We start from the raw sequence: 26,950 nt of genomic DNA on the forward strand, positions 1-26,950 counted from the left end.
TTGGATAAAGGAGATCAATGACACATGAATCTATTGACTTATTCATCTTTTATAATGGATCTTTAAAATTTTAAATCAATTAGTTCTTATTCATCATCCATCTAATTTTATAATTTATTAAATTTACATATTTAATCTCCTGAGAGACTAACATTTTTATGAAATTATTACGTACGATCACCAAAAAAATAAATTAAAATATATCACATCATCAATTTATTATGCACTGTTCTATATTATATATCAGATAACACGGCATGTCATGATCGGATAACATAACACGTAATAATTTCTCAACATCAATGGCCACCTTCATCGAATCGTTTTCAATGTCCATTTGTTAATGGTAATCGTACCAGAAGGTAACCGCACGTACTGCTACCAGGCGATCCAACGGCCTGGCCGCCTGGCCCCAATAAAGGAGCAAGAGCGCCGGCTGCGGTGTCATCCATCCCGAACCCCTGATCTGACCTCGTCTTCCTCGCCCCAGCGATTTCGGTAGAACCGTGAACCTTTGATGGGCATTTCCCCTCCGGCCTTCTTACATGGCAGCCCGTCTAGCCACCGGTAGCTCCCCAGCTCTCATCCTCTTCCCTGATGTCATAATTGCACGCTCGAAGCCAGTCTGTAGCTTCCTACTACTCCACCTCACCCTTCTCCACTCGCTTTTATAGCCCTAGTCGATTCGGGCGAGGCGATCGACTGAATTCTAGGATTGTGTAGTATGGCGGCGGTGTTTTTGCATCATGTTGTTGGAGATCTCACGGTTGGGAAGCCTGATATGAGGGAGTTCTGGGAAGGGGAGACGGTGGAGGCTGCGATGGGAGAGATTGGAGAGGGCTCAGAGAGAGCTGTAACAGTGTGGAGAAGAAGAGGGGAGGAGGTTGTCAGGGAAAGGGAGAGGGCGGCGAGGTTCGTTGGGATTTTGAATTCGTTGGACGTGGTGGCATTTCTGGCCAGGGAGGGGGATCGGGAAAAGGCAATGGGAACACCGGTCAGGGAGATCGTTAGGCATAATCCGTCGCTACTCAAAGAGGTCGATCCTGCGGCTAGGTATGTAATCTGTTTCTTTCTTGCCTCTCCTGAATTATCTGATGCTGGTGTTTAAATGCAACGAGGATTTTATCTATTAAAGTTCTTTTATTTTTTTTATTTACATACTTAAAATATAATTCTTATCTATTTATACATCTAACAGCTAAATTTTATACTTACTTATCTATCACTCTATTGTCTAGATAAAAAATTCATATATGAAAAATTATATTTTACTTTACATCAGTTAATGCCAGTGATGTGTTTATGTGATTTATGCACGAGAGTGTTATATAAATACAAATAAAAATCTAGATGTTAAATAGATAAATAAGTAGAATTTTTGTTTCATTGGTTGATTTTGTTAGATTGGTTGTGTAACTGGTTTGTTCTTCAAAAGCTATGAATGATGGAATTTTTCCTCTGTATGGATTAGATGTCATCATGGTTTAAAATTGCGTAAATAAGCATCGAGGCGTTTTTCGTCCGTGAGGCGAGGTGTAAGCCTCGAGGTGGTGTGAGGCGTAAGCCTCACGGACGAAGAATTACGTAAATAAGAATTTAAGAGTTTTAGCAGGTAAATAACAGTAAAAGTATCATACAATAAAAACATGTAAATGATAAGTGAAATTAGTGGAAAACAATAAAATAGATGCATTATATGCATCACATAGTATAATTCAAATTACAGAATCACAAAATATAAGTCTATCAAAACTCCCAAAGTACAAATAAGAAAAAGTATATAAAATCCAATCATATTCCATCATTAAATAAGTCTTCAAGGGAATCTTCTTCTCCAATTGTATCTATGAATATCATATCTTCATCATCATTAATATTACTCACTTTTCTCTTCCCTGTTCAATAAGCATGATCATTATCATGTTAATTGGCCACTTGATATATATATATATATAATGTAATAGCATATAAGAAGTTGTGGAATATCTTTAATTGATTGTTGTGCTGCAGAACTAGTAGATGTGTGTGGTGTGGTACTAGTGGATACGCCCACTTGATCTGCTTCGCCCCTCAAGACATCCACACTTAGATCATTTAGCTGCAGGTCTGATAATGACAAATCTGTCTCATTATCTATGAACCACTCATTATCAGATGCCACATCATCACACACAAACGAGTCCTCATCATCCTTCAACCCCTTGTTCCTCAACTTTCTATCTCTCAACCTCTTGTTGTACATAATATACTTAAGGGAGTTCATTCTGAGTGTTGAAAGTTGATTTTTTCTCTTTGTTTGCACTTGATTATATGTACTTCAGTTTCGCTCACATCTAGAGGAAGAACAAGTGAGACCCAAAACTTTAACAGAAAAATTATGTAACTCATAGGTGGAATCACTAAATTGGGTCCGTCATTCAACTATTTTCAAGAATAAAAATGATAATTAGAATATATTAAAGTTTTATGCATGTACAAATACTTTGCAAAAATAAGTATACCTGGAGAGCATTTGACAATAGTAGATTTTGCTGTTTGCAGACAAAAAATCCCTCCATATTTCGAAATAGAACAAGTTCTAAATTTGCAATCTCCTTGATAGTCTGGTCCGGTATTAGTCATTCCATGCAATGATACAAGCCAAGCTTCACCTCCGGGTTTGAGGATTTCCTCTCTGAATATTGAAATTGAGGATTAAGATAATACGCCGCTGCATATAGATAACGGTGTAACTGGACCTCCCACTGAGCATCAATGATATTCCAAATTTCTCTATAGCTTGCCTCTTCTCCTCTCAAGTTATGTGTAATCAACTCTTTTGCCTCATCTATTGCATTATATATAAAACCCATGGCTGGTTTCTTCTCGGCATCCACTAAATTTAGAACTTGTACCAAATGTCTCGTGCTCAATATGGCATAGGCCACTTTTGCCAAAAAAATTATCATTTAGAATTAGTCTTCGTATTTCCTTCCCCTCATGTTTCTTACCCCACGTAGAATTAAGCCATTGTGTTGATGTAAACATTGCTTTAAGAGGTTGTCTCACATCCAGCAGGCTCTGTAGTGTCAAATAAGATGTGGCAAACCTGTAGAATAAACTTACATTAGGAATTGCAATGCATAAATATAATATGTGATGCATGAAAGGTCTAATAACGAACCTAGTGGTAGCAGGGTGAATTCTTTCCTTCTTTGAAAACTTTCTCATTAAGGCTAAACCCAGGAGTGGTTGTAGATGAACTTTGTGATCTTCTTCGCCCTAGAAAGGGCACTCTTTTGTTGAGGTAAATCACCAAATTCCTCCAATATAAGATCGATAGAGTGTGCTATGCTGGAGGTCCAATAGAGGTGTTTCCTCTTCTCCATCAACATCTGACCAGCTGCTTTGTATGCACTAGCATTGTCAGTCACCACATGAAAAACCAATTGCTCCCCAATCTCCTTAACAACCCCATCTAGTAAATTGAAGATGAATTCAACATTTTTAACCTCATATGAAGCTTCAATTGATCGTAAAAAATCGTGCCGTAGAGATTATTTACAAGGATATTAATCAAGCTCCTGCTCTTCATGTCAGACCATCCACTAACATAATGGTAACACCAATCTCACTCCATGTCCGTTTAATCTCATCAATACTCTGCTCTATGTTTTGCAGCTCTTTTAAAATCCATGTTCGCAACTCGTACATGGAAGGTGCCTTCAACCCTCTCCCATACAACCTTATAGATCGCAACATATTGAAGTAGGCCGGCGATGTCGCAATATTAAATGGAATGACATTCTAAAAAAAATATATTCTAATGTTCATGCAAACCTGACGTCGACCCTCTCTGGTACCAGCCACAGGAATCATCTGTGCTTGTCCTCTATCATCACATGGATTAACTATATATTGGTCCATAGGACCCCGCGCACCTCTATTATGTATAGTGGAGGAAGAGACCTTTCCACTCTCGCTCCCGTAATAAGTACCATGTTCGACCCTGTTATCAAATTGCTCATGTTGTAAATGTTTGGCCGTGGTACTCTTCTTTATGTAAGCAGTAATTTCCTCTTTCACCTTATCCGAGACATTCGCATAAGGTGCTACATTCTTATGTGAGCTGGATAAGTGTTCCTTCATGCGAGTAACTCCTCCCTTCACAATCTTATCACAAAAATTACATTTTAAATACACATATATCTTCTCACTGCCTCCTACATCAACTTGCAGACTGTATTTCCAAGAAGGGTTACACCGCAATGACGTATTTGTCTTTTCCTTGCCCATAACCATATTTCCTAATGCACAAATGCGAAAACATACAAAAATCTTAGGAAATAGAAAACCCTAGATTTTCTATAACTTGAAAATGCTATCCTTGAACTAAAAAAAAACCTAAAACCAATAGTGGAGTGCTTGTAGAGGGCGGCCGGACCCTATAAACTCACTGGCTTGAGGTGGCATTGGCGGGAGAGGCGGCAGAAAGAGAACCCGAGCTGAGCTAAGCAGAAGATTTGAGAACGGAACTGGGTTTGCGGGAGAATTTTCGTTCGGTTCAGTATAGCCGAATGCCGGTATAGAAGAAATAAGGCATTTTAAGTAGGTGGGACCTGGTTTCAAGAGGCGTGCGCCTCACAAGCAATTGCACAATATAGGAAAGACAAGAAAAACTGTCCAAAAAGTGCAAATTTTCAATTCTGTACGCAGTGGATCGTCCCGTACGATCGTGGATCGTCCCGAATGATTTTACTTAAAATGTCAGAAACGATCATAATGTATATTGGTACGAACTATGTTCGTACACGATCATCGTCCCGTACGAACTAGGTTCGTCTGGTACGAAATGGTTATTCCATAGGTCGGTTTCCAAATCCCTACATGACGTAACCAACTGTGGTAAGTCGGTTCGGTTCGTCTTGGGACGAACGAGTTTCGTCCTGGATGATTTTAAATAGAGAGTTTCGTCCAGGGACGAAGGGTAAATTTCGTCCTGGACGATTTTAAACAGAGAGTTTCGTCCAGAGACGAACCATGCATTTCGTCTGGACGAACAGTGCAAAGTGAGAATCCAGAGGCGTTCGTCCCGGGACGAATATTAAATTCGTCCGGACGATTAGGACTTAGAAAAATTTTCTCACTGCCTGTTTGATCTATTGCTCTTCCGAGGGGTTAATTGACATGATCGTCCCGTACGATCAGTTCACAAAAATTATTCCCCCATATGTGTGTTGTGAATATTCACTCAATTACAATCACTCCCTCTCAATTCAAAGACATTTTTAAAGCTTTTAATTTACAAATGATTGGATGCTGAATTTGATTTGAAGTCTTCATAGTTTGGAGTTGATTTTCCTGAAATGTTAGTACACACTAGAGCAAAAATAAATCTTCCAAAAAGTGTTAGGAGATATCTATACATAAAATAATAATATTTGAAATCATCAAAATAATACAAGTTGCAAGAATGTAAAACATGCAAATAGCAACTCTCTTAACACAGGGCGTGGGCACTGAGGCGCAGGGTGTAGGTGGATGCACAGGGAGCGGAAGCCGGGCTAGGGGTGCTCGGGATTGGCTGCGTTGGACGTAGTGCGACATATGAAGATCTGTCGGGAGGTGGAGCTAGAAACTCAAGAAGTTGATTGATCGGTTCTTGAGAAATCTTTTAACTGTCGGTGGACGCTGTTGGCGGAGGAGACCGACAGGGTTGTTGTTCTTTGGCTGTTCTTTAAGAACAGTGGTTATCTTTTGTTTTGTAAAATCTGGACTAAGGGGTGATTGTTAGATATTATTCCAGATTTTTATGTTTGTTTTTGTATAGGTTTTTTGTATGGCATATGTAGCCATTTGTGGAGCTATTTGTATAGCCTTTAGGAGTCTTTAAATAAGTGTGTTTAGGCTTGTAATAGGCAGCCAAGGGAATAAAGATTACTGGGTTTTTTTTGGCTCACGGTTTCCCTCTCCCTCCTCTCTCCCTCTCTAGATCTTGGAAGAAAATCTCTCAAGATCTCCCTCCGTGGTTTCAACAAATAGTATAGATGGTATAAATATATCATTTGATGAAGGGTTTTTTAATGTAAATGTAATGCAATTTTTAAGCATTAAATGCAATATGAATTTAAACGTAATACATTAAATACAATTAAGGGTATTTGGAAGAGTGACATTTCGGCTTCAGCAAGAGTTCATTTGGAAGATAATGACAAAACTATTAACGTCAAATGGAATGGCTTTAAAAGAATGTCAGTTTTTTTTAAGCTTATAAGAAGTGATGTGAATGGGCTTTAAAAGCATGGTAGTGAGATAATAAATGAGTGAATAAATGTTTTGGAGGGATGTGAAATTCTATCTATTTTAAATGAATGTTGTAGATTAATTTAAAATTTATAAATGAACGATTAGGATTTGCTATGAGTGGAATCTCAAGTCACTTTTATATAGTAGTATAGATATAATGCAGTGATAGTTTCTTAACGCTTCCAAAATAGGTATTGATCAAGTTGACAAGTTGTATACAAGTCATTGTTTTTTTATGATTTTTTGTTTAGCACGCGTATGTGGTGTTACTGAATTTTTTAAAATATGTTGGTGATGAGGATCAATATTATTAAAGACATATTTGTTTAGTCTATTTGAAGAGAAAATATGTTGGTGCCCTCTACTCTGAATGCGAGAAAGTTAAGCATATGATGGGAAAAGACAGTGAGCATATTTGTTTAACCTATTTGAAGAGAATTTGAAGACCATGAGAAGTTGTAAATATTGAAGTCTGTCAATGATCATTGTCAAGGATGTTATTCCAGAAGATTAACAAGCATATTTAGTGTTTTCAAGCAACTATTTGACCATGCCTTAGGTTGCTGACCTTTTTCTTGCACCAATTGTGTTATGTCTTTAGGTTGACGGTTAGGCTGTTGTTATCTGTAAATTTGGTGATGAGTTTGTTGCATTTGTTGTAGAGATTTATTGCGGGTGAAGCATTAGGTGTTGTTTGATGAATCTACTTCTGCTGTAGGTGTTATTTATGGATCAGAATAGTTTTATGTGCTTGCTAAAAACTATCATGTGTTGTTTCCTGCCAAATGACCTGAATGCCTTTTATTAACCTATGTTTTATTAGCATAATTAAAGCCAAACATTCACCAATTATTCCATTAATGTGCTAATTATCTTAATTGAACGCAAATGAAGACTTATTCGCTAATCTACTTTGGTTGATCAATATTTTAATGAACTCACCTATTTTTTTGGCGTGATTTAAGTCTAAATGATCCTCAATTGGTAAATTAAACCCTAGATATCATAAATAAACCTTAATTCTGAAGTTAACATCCTTTTACCAGTACTAGCCTTTTGGTTATCTAATATTTTTATAAGAAATATATATTTAATTGCCTTGTGAAGTCTACTGTTGCCTTATCTGTCTAATTAGGCTGAAAGTTTAATTAAACTAACTATTTTATGCAAATTGTTGCGGGCTAGAACATACGCGGCGATAAAGTTAAAATTCTACGTCTTAGTGTTGCACGGATATCCAGCTCACACATAGATAACATATGATTTTTTACATGGAAAACCTTGCAAAGGGGAAACACCACGGGGCCTGGCCCAGTAGAATTCGAGTAGGTTATAACGGGTTGGCTCGTCCTTATGGGCGATCAGATTACAAATATCAATTGTAAAGTTAAAATCAAGTGACAAACAAGGATGCTAGTCCTGCGTTACTTGGTGGTTTGGTAGAATTTCGGGCCTCAGGTTGCGGTCCGACAGATGTCTGGGCGTCAGGTGGTGTTTCTATGAAGTTCAGGGCCTTAAGTGTTGGTCCGGCGGAGCTCGGGGCCTTAAGTGGTGGTCCGACGGAGCTCAGGGCCTCAAGTGGTAGTCCGGCGGAGGTGAGGGTCTCAAGTGGTTGTTCGGCGAAGGTGAGGGCCTCAAGTGGTGGTCCGGCGGAGCTCGGGGTCTCAAGTGGTGGTCTAACATAGGTGAGGGCCTCAAGTAGTGGTCTGGCGAAGGTGAGGGCTTCAAGTGGTGGTCCGGCGAAGGTGATGGCCTTAAGTGGTGGTCCGACGAAGGTGAGGGCCCCAATGGGTGGTCCGGCGGAGGTGAGGGCCTCAAGTGGTGGTCCGGCGGAGGTGAGGGCCTCAAGTGGTGGTCCGACGGAGCAATGACGTCAGGTGGTGGTCGAGGAGAAGCAAGGAGGCAAAAGCGATCTCCGTTCTCCCTCTTGAATCCTTTTGGCTTGGGGTCCCTTTTCAAGAGAAAAGGGGGCTCTATTTATAGATTTCCTAGAGTAGCATGACTTGTAAATATAAGGAGGATTAAGGGCAAATAAAGAGTGGCTTGGATGGATGACCGATATTGAATCCCTTGATCGTGGACCATTCGTTAGACATTTCAAGGTCTTGATGATGTCAGAATTCTGTGATCTTGGGCTCGTTGGATTTGTCTCGTCGAGCCGCTCGATTCGACTATAAGCATGTCACGTTTGGATATTGTTTAGTAACCCAAATTGTGGTTTAAACCTTCCAACAACGCTTCGGATCCGTGATTCAGACCTATTTGGGCTCAGATTGAGTCGAATTTGGTGTCATTGGGTTCATATTTCCGAGACGTTCAATTCAACTATAAGTTTGCTGAAATCGGAACTCGGATGGTCTCAATTTTAATTTTGGGAGTTTCCAACTTAATTTTGCATCGAGATTCGTGCCCGATCAAGATAATTTTTAGATGATGTATCAGTTGCCTCCTATTTTTGGACATCGAAGCTCCAGAAGTTCGAAAATATGCGTCACAATTTATGGGGTATTTCTTGCGTGATTTGAAATTCAAAAATGTTTTACTTTAGGGCGTAGAGGTCCTGGACAGCCTTGAAAGTGCCAAAATTGAGTCTTAAACGTTGAAAAACGGTTATGAAGATTCAAAAAACGTGTAATTTAGCCTTTTTGGACCCAAATTTGGGCCCATAAATATTTTGAAAGTTATAATTTAAATAAAAAATAGAGTTACTTATATCAGATGTTCTTTGGTGGATGAGTGGATAAGTTTTTGGGTTTCTTGCCCAAGGTATCGGGTTTGAATCCTATTGAAGTTAGGACTTTTTTGTGTCGCCGATGTGGTAGTGACATGCATGATGGGCCGTTGACGTGATAGTGACACGTAGGTCGGATTGAAGATGTGGCAGTGACACGCATGACGGATTGATGACGTGGCAGTGACATGCATGATAGATAATGGCATGGCAGTGATACGTAGGACATATCGATGCCCTGGTATTGACACGCAAAACGGATCGATGACGTGACAGTGACACAAAGGGCGAATTGATGGCGTGATAGCGATACGCAAGACATATTGATGACGCGTCAGCCACAATCAGTGTGTCGTAGCCATGTCAGCCACGATCCTACTTGTTGTGGCCACGTCAGCCACGATCCTACTTGTTGTGGCCACGTCAGCCACGATCCTACTTGTTGTGGCCACGTTAGCCACGACCCAACAGGTCATGATTGTCACGTCATTAATCCACCCTTCATTTCACTGCCATATCATCGATCTGTCATACATGTCACTACCATGTCATCGATACACAGGACAGATTGATGACGTGGCAGTGACATGTAGGACAGATCGATGACATGGCAGTGACACGAAGGGTGGATTAATGACGTGGCAGTCATGACCTGTTGGGTCGTGGCTGACGTGCCCACGACAAGTGGGATCATGACTGACATGGAAACGACACGCAGATCGTGGCTGACGTGTCACCCATGACCTGTTGGGTCGTGGTTGACGCGGCCACGACATGCAGTATTGTGGGTGACATGGCTACGACACGCATATCGTTGATGACGTGTCACCCATGATCTATTGGGGTGTAAATGACGTGGCCACGACACGTAGGATCACAGCTAACATGGCTATGACATGTGGGCTTATGGCTGACGTGGCACCCAAATTTTTTTTTACTAAGTTGACCTTCCCCTAAGTATCCCCTGGGCCTTCAAAATCGCTCCTTCTCTTCTTTTAATTGAGGCCTTCCCCTGGTCCTATACAGGTGGTATCCTCGTCTAGGTTCAGGGCCTCTCTCAGCAAGAAAGAAATCCTCTCCCTCCCTCCAACGCCCTTCAGTTCTCTTGTTATACAGGAGGCATTCTCCTGCCTTTGGATAGGTGGCATCCCTTGTCCAATTGCAGGGTCCTTCCCTATGCATGGGTAATTTCGGGTGATCACCTTCCATCGAGAGATCCTGCGATCAGGGAACATTCTATTGCACTGTAGAATGGTGAGTGGAGGCCAAATAAGGGAGCGAGGGGAGATGAGGCAGCATCCACCATTACGAGTGACACTGATCATTCTCCACAAATACTTTTACTTTCCGAACGATGTGGTGACGATGGTCCTTAAGAAGTCTGATATGGTTGACCTCCCTCCTCCCGGGTTCCTGACCGTCTGCGAGACCATCTTGCGAGCGGGGCTACGCTTTCCACCTCCTGCTGAGCTAATCAAAATTTCGCGACGGTGTGGGATGAATTTATCCCAATTTTCATACAGAGTCATAATGTTAACCGTGGGGTTAATTGCGCTCTTTAGGGATCGAGGAGCTATTCTGACACCTGAGCATCTTTCACGGATGGGTCGACTTACTAATGACACGCAGGGGCGTGTAATATTTAGATCCAAATTGTTAGATATGCATACCCGTGATCCTTCAATGAGCTGGGCCAATGTATTTTACTTTGTGAAAAATGACTGAGGCCTGATAGAGAAGTGGGGGGAGATGAGGGATCTGCCAGCCCCTCTGCACGTCGGGAAAGAAGACAATAAGAATTCTCAAGGTTTCCGACATTGAACATCTTCTATACAAGGTTCGTTACTCGAGTAAATATATAGAAGAAGGTTCATTGTTCCATTCGTTCAAAGCTTCAGTAAGTTTGATCACAAGCCGCGATAACTGAAATAAGGAAGAAAAGTGCGTTAGAAGTCATCCCATAAGAAAAAGAGAAGAAGTGTTAGGAAGATATTAATCACCAAGTCATCAGCTTTGCGGCGTCACATTGATGGCTTAAAATAACCCCAGAGATATGAAACTTGGCGGGGGAAGAGTCAGGTAGAGCTTGGTCGGTATTCATTGCAGTCCCCTCCAACTTCTTCTTCAACAAAACTTGGGGGTCTTCACCTCTCGCCTCTTGTTTAGGAGTCACCTTTGAAGCTGTGGCAGGATGCTCAAGAATCTTGGAAGACAGCTTCAACACCCATGCATTAGACATCTCAGCATGGAATGACAGCTCGACCTTGAACAAGAACTCTTCTTCTATATATTTACTCAAGTAACGAACCTCGTATAGAAGATATTCGATGTCAGGAACCTTGAGAATCCTCATTATGTCTTCTTTTCCGACATGCAGAGGGGCTGACAGATCCCTCATCTTCCCCCACTTCTCTATCAGGCCCCAATCATTTTTCATGAAGTAAAATACGCTGGCCCAGTTCTTTGAAGGATCACGGGTATACATATCCAACCATTTGGATCTGAATGTTACGCGCCCCTGCGTGTCACTAGTAAGTTGACCCATCCATGAAAGATGCTCATGTTTAAGAATAGTTTTTCGACCCTTAAAGAGCACAATCAACCCCACGGTCACCGACATGGCTCTGTATGAAAATTGGGATAGGCTCACCCACACCGCCGCGAAAATTGGGATAGGCTCACCACACACCATCGTCAGCGCCACAAGCCCGCATGTCATGGCCATGTCAGCCGCGATCCTACGTGTCGTAGACACGCCATCCACATCACAATAGATCATGGTGACAAGTCAGCCACGATTTGCATGTCGTGGCCATATCACCCACGATCCCGCATGTCGTGGTCACATCAACCATGACCCAACAGGTCATGGGTGACACGTCAACCACGATCTGCGTGTTGTGGCCATGTTAGTCACGATTCCACTTGTCGTGGTCACGTCAGCCACGACCCAACAGGTCATGACTGCCATGTCATTAATCCACCCTTCGTGTCACAGTCATGTCATCAATCTGTCCTACATGTCACTGCCATGTCATCGATGACATGGCAGTGACACGAAGGGTGGATTAATGACGTGGCAGTCATGACCTGTTGGGTCGTGGCTGACGTGGCCATGACAAGTAGGATCGTGACTAACATGGCCACAACACGCAGATCGTGGCAGACGCGTCATTGATCTGTCCTGCGTATCGCTATGACGTCATCAATTCGCCCTTCGTGTCACTGTCACGTCATCAATCCATTTTGCGTGTCAATACCAGGGCATCGATATGTCCTACGTATCACTGCCATGCCATCATCTATCATGCATGTCACTGCCACGTCGTCAATCCGTCATGCGTGTCACTGCCACATCTTCAATCCGACCTACGTGTCACTATCACGTCATCGGCCCGTCATGCATGTCACTACCACGTCGGTGACACAAAAAAATCCTTAACTTCAAAAGGATTCGAACCCAAAACCTTGGGCAAGAAACCCAAAAACTTATCCACTCATCCACCAAAGAACAAGTGATATAAGTAACTATATTTTTTATTTAAATTATAACTTTCAGAATGTTTATGGGCCCAATTTTGGGTCCAAAAAGGCTAAATTACACGTTTTCTGAATATCCGGAACCGTTTTTCGACGTTTTAGACTCAATTTTGGCACTTTCAAGGCCATCCGGGACTTCTATGCCCTATGATGTAAGTTATTAGAGAAAAAAAGATGCAGGGTGGCTCTAATGATTTAAATTTTTGATGGCCAAACGGACTGCACCGTTGAGATCATAGCGTCGAACTCTAAAAAGGATTAAAAAAGGATTGATAAGGATTACTTGAAAAAGACATGACTTAAATAAATGCATGTAACTTGAGTTTAGATGAATTCACCCTATGATGTAAGTTATTAGAGAGAAAAACATGCAGGGTGGATCTAATGATTCATATTTTTTGAACAGCTTCAACCAGACATCACCTTCATAGCTTGCCATTGAAATATTATTGTCACTTGGATTCAAGTTAATAGAATTCAAAAGTCGGTTTTTTTTTTTTCATAAAGCAACCTATTCCTCCATGGTAATGGATAAGTATTTTACCTTCCCCTTTGAACAAGTGATAATATGCTGTGAAATATTTTTCCTTGATCACTTGACAGTTAAGTTTTTGTGTAACAACTTTAGAATATTTTATACTTATCCACTTCTCGTTTGCTTGTTTTCTCATAACTTTAGATCATTCCATGAATTGCATTTATATGAGAAACAATATTTGGCCTTAGCGTCATATTCTTTCATAATGTTTTGGTTTTGTTGACTGTACATTCAAAACACGCAAAAGGAGCAAAATCAACGATTTAAGCGTTGCGCGTGTCGGCACAGCGCGTCACTTGAATGTTAGAAAAACCCTCTAATGGTCAAACGGACTGCGCCGTTGGGATCATAGCGTCGAAGTCACCTATGAGGGAAACTCTCGCAATCAAATCAGGCAAAAACTATCAAAGTCGGTGACCGACACCCGAAATGGATGCTCGACGTTGCCAAAATGACATCTGACCACAAAACGAATTTCATCGTTGCGTCGGAAACGTCGACAATACCTAAATTTGATTGTAACTTTGTCCAATGGAATTTGTATGAAAATCGGTGCATTTTCCGAGGCAAAAAACCACACTGATTTCGAGGCAGCAATGTGTAAGTTGAAATAATGGCTATTTTGACTTTGTTATTTAGTGGCAATAATAGTAATATTATTATTACTATCTAACAACAACAACAACATCAAGCCTTTATCCCACTACGTGGGGTCGGCTACATGAATCCTTTTTCTCCATTGTGTCCTATTAAAAGTCAAATTGTATCTAATCTATTATATAAATCACTAAAAGCTAATGCCTTTGCATCGAAAAAATTATTAATAAAAATCAATCGAATACCTCGTATCCCGTCGAAATCCCTGTTCATATCTCCAGAAATCATGTGGAAATCCCGCAATTCAACTGCTTTGAGAAACTCCGCTGCAATCTGTTCTCCTCGAATGGCGACGAGCATATCACCTCCTCACTATTTAGAATATGAGAAGTAGCAGGCTTCGAGTTCTTTGACTTCAATGGCTCCAACTTGCGTACACCATTTCCTTCAATACTCCCAGCCTTCAATCGATCAACCTGCAATTGTTCTCTTCAACTCCTAGATCCTCTAATCCTCCTGTCATATGCTCCAATTGAACCCTCCACTCAACCAAGCCCTCTATCCCATCACTCTCTGAGCTGATCTCTTCTATCCCTTTTACCCCTGCTTGACTTCACATAGGAAACAAGCAACAAAATCTCCAAGTCCTCTCCACCACATAAACCTGCCACCTGAAGCCCGCCTCCTCAGCCCTTATTCAATCCATCTCCAAGCCCATTACAAGCCCACTGCATACTTTTCCCTCCAACAACAACCTTAAATCAAAATCCAAACAACCTCCTAGTCCCTATTATTAACATTTATTATTATTATTATTATTATTATTATTATTATTATTATTATTATTATTATTAGTTTATAAAAAAAGAGAAGCATTAAAAAACTCTTTTGCTTTTGTGCCTTGATTTTCGTGCCTTAAATATGCTGTGACGAGGTCGACTGGAATATTTATTTTATGCATTCATATTAGGCTTTCATAGCCCTTTATAAGAAAGATTCATCGATAAAATCATTCACCTGTATGGGCCCTGGTGAGCGTGTTGTAGGAGCACACATGACATCTACGGATGTTGCGTGGGTCATTAAATTTAAACCCGATCCTCCTAAGCAGGTAAATAGGAGTCGACAAGGTCTAACAAATAATTATAAAATACCCCAAAACACCTGCATGGGCCCCGACGAATGTGTTAGAAGTACACATGTGACGTCTAAGGATACAGCGCAGGTTAATAAGTGAATTCAAGTTCGAACCTAATCCTTCTATGCAGATCAATAATAGTCGACAATGTTCGAATCATTAAACAAGTATACGATTGTGGTGACCGATATATTTATTTTAATACATTCATATTAGGCATTTAAGGACAATAATCAAGAGAATTCATTAACAAAGGCATAAAGCCTACAAAACTCGATCCCCTATCAGCAAGTTGATAGCATAAGTTTTAATCAAATGAAAATGACACCACACCCCGATGATGTCCGTGTTGAATGTTTGTCTCAACTGGAAGGTTTCGCAAACACTTTCAAATGATTTCTCAAGCACCCACGAAATCTCAAAGCTATACAAAAATCCCAAAATCTAAGATATTTAAAATTAAAATAATCCATCCAACCACTTAAAGTAAAGTCTATCCACTCTCCGCAATAGTTTGTCAAGGTGGATAAATTAAAATTTATTTTAGCTCACAAAGAGTTAATGCTTAGTCAAAAATATCACTAGGATCCATTTTGAGAAATAATCTCCTACCAATAAGAACGTGATACGTGTCCTCTAATCGACAGTTTTGCCACAAAATGGCACGACAGGATAAACGATTATGACCCGGGGCCCTTTGAACCGAGTGGTTTTGTCGCTAAATGGCACCACGAAATACCGGTTATGACCAAAGCCAATACATTCCTTAGTGATATCAATTCCTTTAGATATGAATCAATAGGATATAATCGATAGGGCACAAAACCCTCTGTTAGCTAAGGTGGATTCAAATTTGTCCCGTTAGACAAACACTTACCCAAGGTCTACAAGGTCCCCTTGGATGAAGCAACCCATGACCGCCAACAAGGATCCTTCTGTCAGGTTGAGTCGACTACCTCCTCTGACTAAATAGACTAGGGACCACGATGGCCCAGAACGACGCAACTATGAGATCTTAATCGGGTCCATCATCCATTCCCCCACTATCTGCTTTAAGTGCAAGATGGTGAAAATTTCTATATTAAATATCAAACCTACAAACTCTTCAATTCTCAACAATTATTCAACATTCCAAACCCTCGCTGCTACTATATTGTCAGATAACATGTATTTCTACGTATCTGATTGACGACTAGCCTTAATCGAAAGTTCTCTCTCATGATCGGGATGGGTAATTAACTATAGGGGCTTGTGCCTATAGGAAACCAGAACTCAGATCATAAAGTCCTCGCAAAATAAGGGCAAAATCTCTGGGTAGTGTCTTATCTACAAACCCATCTGCTTTCCAAAATTTACCCCAGAACTTAATGCGTTAAAACTCCCCTCGAAAAAAAAAAACAAAGCGGGTAGAGGCCAGGGCCAAATTTTCAGAGCCCACATTCCTCCATGGTAATGGATAAGTATTTTACCTTCCCCTTTGAACAAGTGATAATATGCTGCAATTTTTTTTTCCTTGATCACTTGACAGTTAAGTTCGTGTGTAACAACTTTAGAATATTTTATGCTTATCCACTTCTCGTTTGCTTGTTTTCTCATAACTTTAGATCATTACATGAATTGCATTTATATGAGAAACAGTATTTGGCCTTAGCGTCAATTCTTTCATAGTGCTTTGGTTTTGTTGACACGTACACTCAAAACACATGAAGGGAGAAAAATCAACGATTTAAGCGTTGTGCATGTCGGCACAGCGCATCACTTGAATGGTCAAAAAACCTCTGATGGCCAAACGGACTGCACCGTTGAGATCATAGCGTCAAACTCTCCTACATGTGATTATTATACGCTGCTTGAACATAATCAAATTAAGAAATGACAATATAGGCAAAATGAAAGGATTAAAAAATTAATATCTTATCTAAAAAGGATTGATAAGTATTACTTGAAAAAGACATGACTTAAATAAATGCATGTAACTTGAGTTTAGATGAATTCACCCTATGATGTAAGTTATTAGAGAGAAAAAGATGCAGGGTGGATCTAATGATTCATATTTTTTGAACAGCTTCAACCAGACATCACCTTCATAGCCTGCCATTGAAATATTATTGTCACTTGGATTCAAGCTAATAGAATTCAAAATACAGGTTTTTTTCCGTCAAGCAACCTATTCCTCCATGGTAATGAATAAGTATTTTACCTTCCCCTTTGAACAAGTGATAATATGCTGTGAATTATTTTTCCTTGATCACTTGACAGTTAAATTCGTGTGTAACAACTTTTGAATATTTTATACTTATCCACTTCTCATTTTCTTGTTTTCTCATAACTTTAGATCATTGCATGAATTGCATTTATATGAGAAACAGTATTTGGCCTTAGTGTTAATTCTTTCATAGTGCTTTGATTTTGTTGACACGTACACTCAAAACACACGAATGGAGCAAAATCAATGATTTAAGGCTTAAGCTTTGCGCATGTCTACACAGCACGTCACTTGAATGGTAAAAAAACCTCTAATGGCCAAACAAACTGCACCGTTGCGATCATAGCGTCGAACTCGCCTAAGAGGTAGCCCCTCACAATCAAATCAGTCGAAAACTGTCAAGGTCGGTGACTGACACCCGAAATGGATGCTTGACGTTGCCCAAAAGACATCCGATCACAAAATGAATTTCATCGTTGCGTCCGGAATGTCGATAATACCTAAAATTGATTGTTACTTTGTCCAATGAAATTTGCACTAAAATCGGCACATTTCATGATAGGATTTCAAGGCAACAATGCGTAAGTTAATTGAATACCTCGTATCCCGTCGAAATCCCATGTTCAAATCTCCAGAAATCCCGCTGTTCCACCGCTTTGAGAAACACCGTTGCAATCTATTCTCCTCGAATGGCGATGAGCATATCACCTCCTCGCTATTTAGAACACGAGAAGCAGCAGGCTTCGAGTTCTTCGACTTCAATGGCTCCAACTTTTGTACCCCATTGCCTTCAAATCTCCCAGCCTTCAATCAATCAACTCGCAATTGTTCTCTTCGACTCCTAGATCCTCCAATCCTCCCGTCAGATGCTCCAATCGAACCCTCTACTCAACCAAGCGCTCGATATCATCACTCTCTGAGATGATCTCTTCTATCTCTTTTGTCTCTGCTTGACTTCACATAGGAAACAAGCCACAAAATATCCAAGTCCTCTCCACCACATAAACCTGCCACCTGAAGCCCGCCTCCTCAGTCATCATTCAGTCCATCTCCAAGCCCATTACAAGCCCAATGCATACGTTTCCCTCCAACAACAACCCCAAATTAAAATCCAAACAACATCGTAATCCCTATTATTAACATTTATTATTATTATTATTATTATTATTATTATTATTATTATTATTCGTTCATAAAAAAAAGAGAATCATAGAAAAAATTTCAAAAAAAAAGCTCTTTTGCTTTTGTGCTTCAATCTTCGTACCTTTGACACCGACGTCGCTGTCAACCTCATATCGCCAAGGTATAATGTACCTTAAACTAAAAAAAGTCTCAAAACCCCGCTTTCGACACTTGTGGCGTGCTGGAGGATCACTCTACACACTATCGTAGCGTGGTGGAAGGTAACTCGGTGCGGCGCTTGTTGCGGGGCGTGTAATCCTTTAGGCGCTTTCATAGCATAAGTACAATCTTAAGTACCTATATACGAGCTAAAGTGCATGCGAGGAAAAAATGCATGCCTTTTATATAGGTACCTTGAAGACCCCTATACGCTTTCATAGCGTGGTGAAATTAAAGACTATGTCCGTGGTATCCTCTAACACTTACCCTACACGCTCTTGTAGCATGGTAGGGAAGGCTCAACTTCTCAAATTTCTCCTGAAGGGGAGAGATGTTGAGAGTCTGCCGAATTTTTTGGAGGACCTTAATTGAACTCAAACAATTTACATGGGACTTGACTTGAACCAAAATGCAGGGGACTAAGCTTGCAAATTGTTGAACCCAACATCAGAGAGTCGGACTTAAGTAAATGCATAAAATAAAATTATAATTCACAAAATAACAAATAACTGACACATGGACAAGTGATGAATGCAATAACATCCCCACAATCAATACCAAACATACAAACAAGTACATTGAACTGGACAAACAATGAAAATTAAAAGGAATGTACAGCTTGATCGCAAGCAAATGTATGAAGTCCCCAACAAGTAAATTGCCTACAAATGATGACATTTGATGCGTAAAATTCACGTCAATCATGCAAGCAAATGCAGTAACCCTTGCTTGCGAGCAACAATGATCAACATACAATGAGTGTAGTAGTTTCCCTTTGCTTAGCAATCAATCAACTTGCAAGTGAAGACACTAATCCACTTGCAACAATGGATAAACTGTGAATGTAACAGTTTCAATGGGCTTGCGGAGGTCTCCTATGAGCACAAAGCCAGTATGCAAGTAAATGTAACAACTTGCTAATCAACGTGCATGGGAAAATTAGCAGTGAATGCAACTCACTTGGTAGTCAGTATGTAGATGAATACACCAATTCATCTATAAATAATGAAACTTCCTGCAAATATATATAGTGCGGCCTACAATGAATGCGAGCATCCACATGCAAATATGGAAGACTCATCATGCTTCAGTAGTTCATTTACAAGTGACGACAGTCAATATGCATGGAGAAGTTGATGTCAAATGATGAATGCAGCTCACTTGACACTCAACATGAGTTTGCAAATGTACACACAAGTTTGCTTGCAAGCAATGGTAGTAAATATGTTGTAGGTATAATGTATCCCCTACAAGAAAGATCAAAGATCACGATGAATACAGGACCACAACAAATACAAGAGCCTACGAGCTACTATAGAAGATTTGTTAGTGCACAACAGTCTATCTACATTAAGTGGCAAATTACCCAAAACCAAATGCTACGATTCACCTATAAGCAAAAGCAAGAATCTGTAGTAAAAACTACGGGTCACTGAAACACAACGCCACGCCACCGGATCTGCAATATTCGTACAAGCAGACTAGGGATGCAAGCGAACCATACATTCGACAAGCTACTCGTTGCTCGGTTCGATTAAAACTTGTGTGTGATCGTTCAATTAACTAAATTAACAAACTTGATCAATATTTTAAATACTCGATCCTTACATAAACAAGCTTGACCACTAGTGTGTTTGGTTCATTTATTTTCATGAATATCATCATTTGAAACTCGTGAACAAGCTCGACATTAAGCTCAATAAGAAACTCGATTCATATTTGATTGAGAACTCGTGAATAAGCCGATAAATACTCAATTAATATTTGATTATGAAATTAATAAATATTCATAATATAAATATTTTATATTTATTATAACTATATAATTATTGTTAAATAATAAAATTTAAAGTAATTAAATATTATAATATATGCTAACATAACCATTGAAGTCTTTTTAGAATGTAGAAAATAATTTTTCAGCTATTGCACCAAATGGAGAGAAATGCAATAGGTAAGCTCAATTTGAAAATATATTTCTAAAGATTAATCTTAATTTCATTTTACATAGAAAAATGCTTTTATTATAAATTTAATTTCATTTTATTTTAAACCTTCAATTAAATGAATTTGTTTATGAAAATGAGACATTTCACATTTGGTCATATTTGCTAGATTTTTTTTTAAATGTTCATGAATAAATATAAGATGAATCATAAATCACTTGTTCGTGAAAGTACTTGTTTGGTAGTTTGAAAAAACTAGTTATATATGTTCATGAACTTGCTTATTTGATAGCTCAAGAATAATCATTAGATATGTTCATGAACGTACTTGTTTGATAGTTAAAAAAAATTCGCTAAATATGTTCATGAACATGCTTTATGTAATTGTATAAAGCTCGTTTGTTAAGTTAATGAATATTTAGAAGTAGAGCTCGTTTATAGCTTGTTAAGGCTCGTTTATTTAAAGCTCGATAAGCACTAAACAAATTGAACATGAACCAAATATGAATATTCATTAATTTAAACGAACAAACATGAACACAAGCAATAAAGCTCGAATCAAACACGAATTAAACTTGAACAAACTGATAATAAATGAACTCAAACATGAATACTCACATACTCAGCTCAACTCAGTCATTTGCAGCCCTAAAGCAGACATAGGGTATCTACAAGCTCTTAAAAATGATGCACACATTCAAATGATAATCATTCATATAACTGTTTTTCACCAAATATTTTAAAATGCCTGTACAAGCATTGCAACAGGCATACTAATTCATGTAAACATGTCATTAGCATCGCAAGATGCATTTGTGCTATAATAGTGCATTACATTCACAGACCAACATATTGCACACGCATACAATCGCAACATGTAAAATGCATTATAATGAATGTGTCATTCAATATGCAGGATATATTGTGCACATGTACATTGCAACATACATCGTGCGTTACACAAACACATTATTCAACACGCAAAATGTATTGCAACAACAGCGTGCCCTGTTGGCATGCATATATATTATGCACTACATGCAAGCCCCGAACTATCATGCAAATATATCATGCGAACAAATCAATAACGTATAGATACGTTATGCATGCATGTTATCAAATGTACTAAACGCTATGTTAATGCGCTAGGCCACTACATCGCATATCAAGATTTCATGCAAAAATGCAAATGCATCTTTCAAAATATATACATGCATGCAAACACATAAATACACAGATACACATATTAACATATAAATGGGAATATATGTGTATGTGCCATGGTTTAAAATTGCACAATATGAGGCTCGCCTTGAGGCCCGGCTTTGCGCAATTCCAATAAAAAACGCCTCGATGCTTACGCCTCAAGTTTTTTTTATGAGGCTTGCGCCTCAACTTAGTTGAGGCCCACCTCGCCTCACTGGCTTAAGGCTTACGCCTCACACTATATATATTAAAACTTACATAAATCTTGAAGTAAATGCCCGACATTGGACTCTATAGGAGAGGAGGAAGGGAGAGAACAATTCACCATAATGATGATTCAAATGAAGAACCCCTTAGTGATGACAGTGCTGATGACTTATGAGTTCTTATGTGATATGTCATTGCTATTTATTTTTGGAAATTGGAATTATATGTTAATGAAAAGAATACTGGGATTTGGGAAAGATAAAATTTTGAGTTGAACTATATTTCATGTTGTCTTATTATTGAGATATTTTGATTTCACTTCATGTCTTATGCTTTTTTTTGTTTTATATTATTCACTCATTAGTATATAAAAATTTATCATTTTATGTTTACGCAATCTTTTGATTTTGAGGCTTACGCCTCAAAACACATTGAGGCTTACACCTCGCCTCACGAATGAAAAACGCCTCAATATCCGAATAAGCAATTTTAAACATTGGTATGTGCTAACATGCACATTGATCTTACACATCCATTATAATGCATGCATACAGCCACTATAAAACACATTATGCAAATTGCATGCAAAAATATATACCTACATGGGTCCCGACGAGCATGTTATAGATACGCACGTGACTTATAAGGATGCTGGGCGAGTCAAGAAATGAATATAAGTTCGAACCCGATCATTCTATGTGGGTAGATAGGAGTCGACAAGGATCAAACACTCGCTAATTTGATGAATGAAGGGATCATTCTGGATGGAAGCGAATAGAACCACGTTCGAGCCTGTCCTTTAAGGGTGACAGGAAAAACCTGGCAAAGGAGTGCATCCGATGATCGTTGAATATGCATGATGATTCTATAGTAGTCGATATGCTCATATGGGTCGGACGTCCCGTCTTAGGACTCGACATTCAGTACTTTGAATCCAACCGAAATGGGGTGCTGAAGAATGGCTTCAGTTAGAGGTGATGACTCCTAAAAGTTCCTAATAAAGATATAAAGCCGACATCGAACCTAATCCTCTATCGCAAGTAGATGGAGTCGACAAGGTTCAACTGAAAAATGAAATTGTCCATCAATACCTCGATGGTGGCCATGTTGACAAAAAATCTCAACCAGATAGGACCACAAACATTTAAAATACCTCTCAAATTCCCACAAGAATTCAAAACTCAGAAAATCACCAAAACCTAAATATTTAAAATCGAAATGAAAATAACAAAATGCTTAAAGAAAAATAAAAATCCACCCTCCGCAACAGTTTGCCGAAGAGAACAAGTTTAAAAAGCACGGTAGCTCACAAATAGCAAATGTCTGGTCGAGAATATCACTATGATTTATTATCAAACCATCTCTTACAATTAATGATGTGGCATGTGTACTCTAATCGATGGTTTCGTCTCCAAATGGCACCACAGATAAGAGGTTATGACCAAGACCTTATGATCGGGCGGTTTTGTCGCTAAATAACATCATTATATCACAATCATGGTCAGAGCCCACATGCTCCCCAACATCGTTAAAATCATGGAGTAATAAATTAATATGATATAATCGATAAAGCACAAAGCCCTTTGTTAACTAAGGTGGATTCAAATTTGTCTCCTTAGATAAATATTCATCCCAGGTCTACAATATAACCTTGGACAAAGCAACACATGGCTGCCGACAAGGATCATGTTGTCAGGTTGGATCGACTACCTCCTTTGACTCAGTAGACCAGTGATCATGATGTCCTGGGATGACGGAACCATGGAATCTTGATCGGGTTTATCATCACTCCCCTCACCATCTCCTTTAAGTGCAAGGTGGCAAATTTTTAATTTTAAATATCAAAGCTCCACTGCTACTATAAACCATATATATATATATATATATATATAAAGAAATGAGCCGCGGGGAGGCCATGGCGTGAATTTTCGAAGCCCACAGGTTCCTTTATTTTCCTTGAAGATTTTCAATTATCTTTATATATATTAAACTTATTGGTGCAAGATGGTTTAGATTTTTGGTTTCATAATGCTACTGAAATGATGTAATAAATGTTAATCATGCAAGAGAAAAAGAGGTTTGATGTGGTGAGATTCTAATGATTAATGTTTCTTGAACAGCTTCAATCAGACATCACCTTCATAACCTGGCATTGAACTTTTATTGTTATCCAACATTCTTGCCAACAGTATTCAAAAGGCAATTTTTGCTTGAAGGAACCTATTCCTTCATGGTACTTGATAGTTTGATTATTTCACATTCCCTTGTGAACAAGTGTAACATGTTGTGGAACCTTTTTCTTTGATCACATGACTTCTGAATTTGTGTGTTTTACTATAATAGCCTTTGAATATTTTATGCTTACCCACTTCTCGTCTGCATGTTCTCTAATAGCGTTAGGTCATTGCATGAATCCCATATATATGTGAAACATTTTTTACATTAGCATTAAATTATTTAATGCTTTTGTTCATTTATTTCCCTTCAAGAGAATGGGTTATCTTCTTATATATTAAACTTATTGGTGCAAGAAGATTTATGGTTTAGATTCCTAATGCCATTAGAATAATACAATGAATATGATCATACAAGGAAACTAACAATTTACAGATCAAAGATTACTAAATATGCAAAAAATAAAATTATTCTCTCCAGGTGCAAACTAAAAAAATATGATAATTAGAACCCAAATGATCATGTAAAGATCAAATTAATATGAGGAAATTGAAAGAAAAAACAAAAAATAGAATGTTGCAAAATCAGAGAGCAATCGCAATTTATTCACCACAATTATAATTCCAGTCGTATTAAACTTGACCAAAATCAAGAATGTTGGCAAGCTAATAACAAATTATTTAGAGGAAACGAGATACATATGCCTCATGTCACATATCCACATGAGATTGAAAATTTAAAATAGGTAGTCGCATTTGTACCGTTCTCAAATGAATCACTCATCTATGTTCCACATGAGATTGCAAATTTAAAATAGAAATTGTATTAAATCTGTGAAAATGATTTGCTTCAGACTAACTATTTATAGGCTTCTCTTTCCTAGAAACTTAAGCAACAATCCCAAGTCATTTGTGTGTATTCCAAGAGATGACACTTGGCATTTTTTTATTGCTGCCAATGTAATAGCATCAAATTTGAATACAGATACATTTAATAACTATCATGGGACGTGACTCATATCTTTACTTTGAAAAGTATAATTATTTTGTTGTCAGACAGTCACACATCCACCTTCAACTATTTATTCTAATATTTAACTATCACTTCATATATATGTTAGACTGGTCCTTAGTGGACCGGTCCAGCCGGCCCCTTCTAAGGGGGCCAGTTCATGTCTATAGAAGAAGGGGTGCGGTGGCAAGAGGAGAGAGAGAGGTGTTGGGTGGGGTCCACTAGAGATTCAAATTCAAAGTTTGAAGCCAAAGGAGGGGGCGGCAAGGGCTTTTGGGTCTTTTGCTTTAATGATTAATTGTATGCCTTAAGTATGGGGGAGAAATTAGGGTTAGGGTTATGTTTGGGGTCTTGGGCTCTAGATTCATCTAGAGATTGGGAGAGAACGATCCTCCTCTCGAATTGAGAATCAATTGTATCTTTGTTTTGTTTGCTTCCGTTGTTTTGATTCCTACAATAAAATTTACTATTTTTTTATTGTTTTTATTGGAATTGTTTAGTTTTTCCCGCTGTTTTTATCAATCCTGTTAAGGTTTTCTTGAATTATTTAAGTATTTCCTTTCAATATATCATTATTTTAAATTTGAATTTAACCTTAACAATATTTTTATTTTTTTGCTGATCATTCAATCACTTCAATAGACATGTCGGGTCTTTGTTGTACAACTAATATCCAGTCACCTTTTTGCTATTTCATTATTTCTTGCAAAGTAATGTTATGTTCAACCAGTCATTAAATTTTTTGATCATTACTCGTTAGCTTATTATTAATGACAGCATTTCGTGAAGAAATTTGACCATTTACTAACCATACTTCACTTTTTCTTTCACCTAGCGACATCAACTGATATCACTAATCCATATTTATTTCATCTTCTTCCCTTAATTCTTCTCTATCATATCTGCTTCTCTTCACCTTGGAAGGTTGATTGATGCACTGGAGATGATGAAACAAGGGGTTCAACGCCTCCTTGTGCGCAAGAGTGTTACATGGAAAGGTGTTAGCAAGCGCTTTTCCATCCTTTACAACGGAAAATGGCTCAAAAATTCTGAATCGTCTCCCACAATTTTACCAACCAACTCATGTGAAAGCACTAATTTTCCTTCTTCTTCATTATCTAAAGAGAACAAGTACTGCTGCCTATCAAGGGAAGATGTCATCCGCTTTGTTATTGGCTGCCTTGGCGCCCTTGCTCCAATACCCCTCTCCTCCATATCTTCTCTGGCCACTTTGAATACTAACTACTACTACATTGAGGCCTCCTCCCCAGCCCTTGAAATTCTCAACAATTTTCCGGAGAACCCATGCGCTGCTGCCGTCGTAGAGACCTCGGCAGATGGTACTCGGAAGATCATCGGTGAGATATCAGCGTACAAGCTATGGAAATGCGACTATGTAGCGGCCGCCTGGGCCATGGCTAACCTTTCAGCTGGTCAGTTTGTGATGGGCTCTGAGGATGAGGACCAAGACTCGCTTCCAGACTTCATTCTCACTTCGCAGCTGGAAAACGGCATCGCCGAGTCTCCCAGGCACAAGAGATTCAGCAGTCGGAGCATCGGGTTCTTAAGCCAACAGCCATTGGGCGGCCTGCGGTCGATGCGGAGCATGTATCGCGGCCGCAGTGCGCCTCTAACCTGCCGGAAGACGAGCTCTCTTGCAGCGGTCATGGCGCAAATGCTGTCGCACCGGGCAACACACGTTTGGGTGACCGAAGTTGAGCCAGAAGAAAACATTCTTGTTGGCATTGTGAGCTATAATGATATCCTCCATGCAATTACTAAGAACCCTGCTACTGTTTCTACAGTCATGCCATGAAAACATTTGAGCTGCTCTATTTATGTTTTTTTATGTTTAGGGTTGGATGGTTATTGAGTAGCTTATTGATTATTGTTTGATTTTGCAGATTTATGTTAATGCAAAGCACAGCTTGTGTTAATACTGAATATTTTAGTGGCAGGATTTGATTTCTTTCTGTACAATTTCTGTGTAGTTTTCGCTTCTATTGCAAAATTCCATTCTACAGTTAAA

At 39.0% G+C, this 26,950-nt stretch overlaps 1 protein-coding gene across 1 annotated transcript; it reads left to right on the forward strand.

Annotated features, from left to right (window-relative positions):
• Positions 1-384: 384 nt before the first annotated feature.
• LOC110101445 (CBS domain-containing protein CBSX6) lies at positions 385-26,950 on the forward strand. The gene is made up of 2 exons (XM_020829355.2): positions 385-1,053; positions 25,846-26,950. The coding sequence occupies exons 1-2, from the start codon at positions 725-727 to the stop codon at positions 26,735-26,737; spliced, it is 1,221 nt and encodes a 406-aa protein (XP_020685014.1). The 5' UTR covers positions 385-724; the 3' UTR covers positions 26,738-26,950.

The sequence above is a fragment of the Dendrobium catenatum genome, unplaced genomic scaffold, assembly GCF_001605985.2.
Source record: "Dendrobium catenatum unplaced genomic scaffold, ASM160598v2 fragScaff_scaffold_621, whole genome shotgun sequence".
Classification (NCBI taxonomy): Eukaryota; Viridiplantae; Streptophyta; class Magnoliopsida; order Asparagales; family Orchidaceae; genus Dendrobium; species Dendrobium catenatum.

Coding starts and splice junctions, on each gene's coding strand:
- LOC110101445 (XM_020829355.2), top strand. CDS start 725: ATGGCGGCGGTGTTTTTGCATCATGTTGTTGGAGATCTCACGGTTGGG. Junction 1,054..25,845: donor GAGGTCGATCCTGCGGCTAG/GTATGTAATCTG, acceptor TCACCTTGGAAG/GTTGATTGATGCACTGGAGA.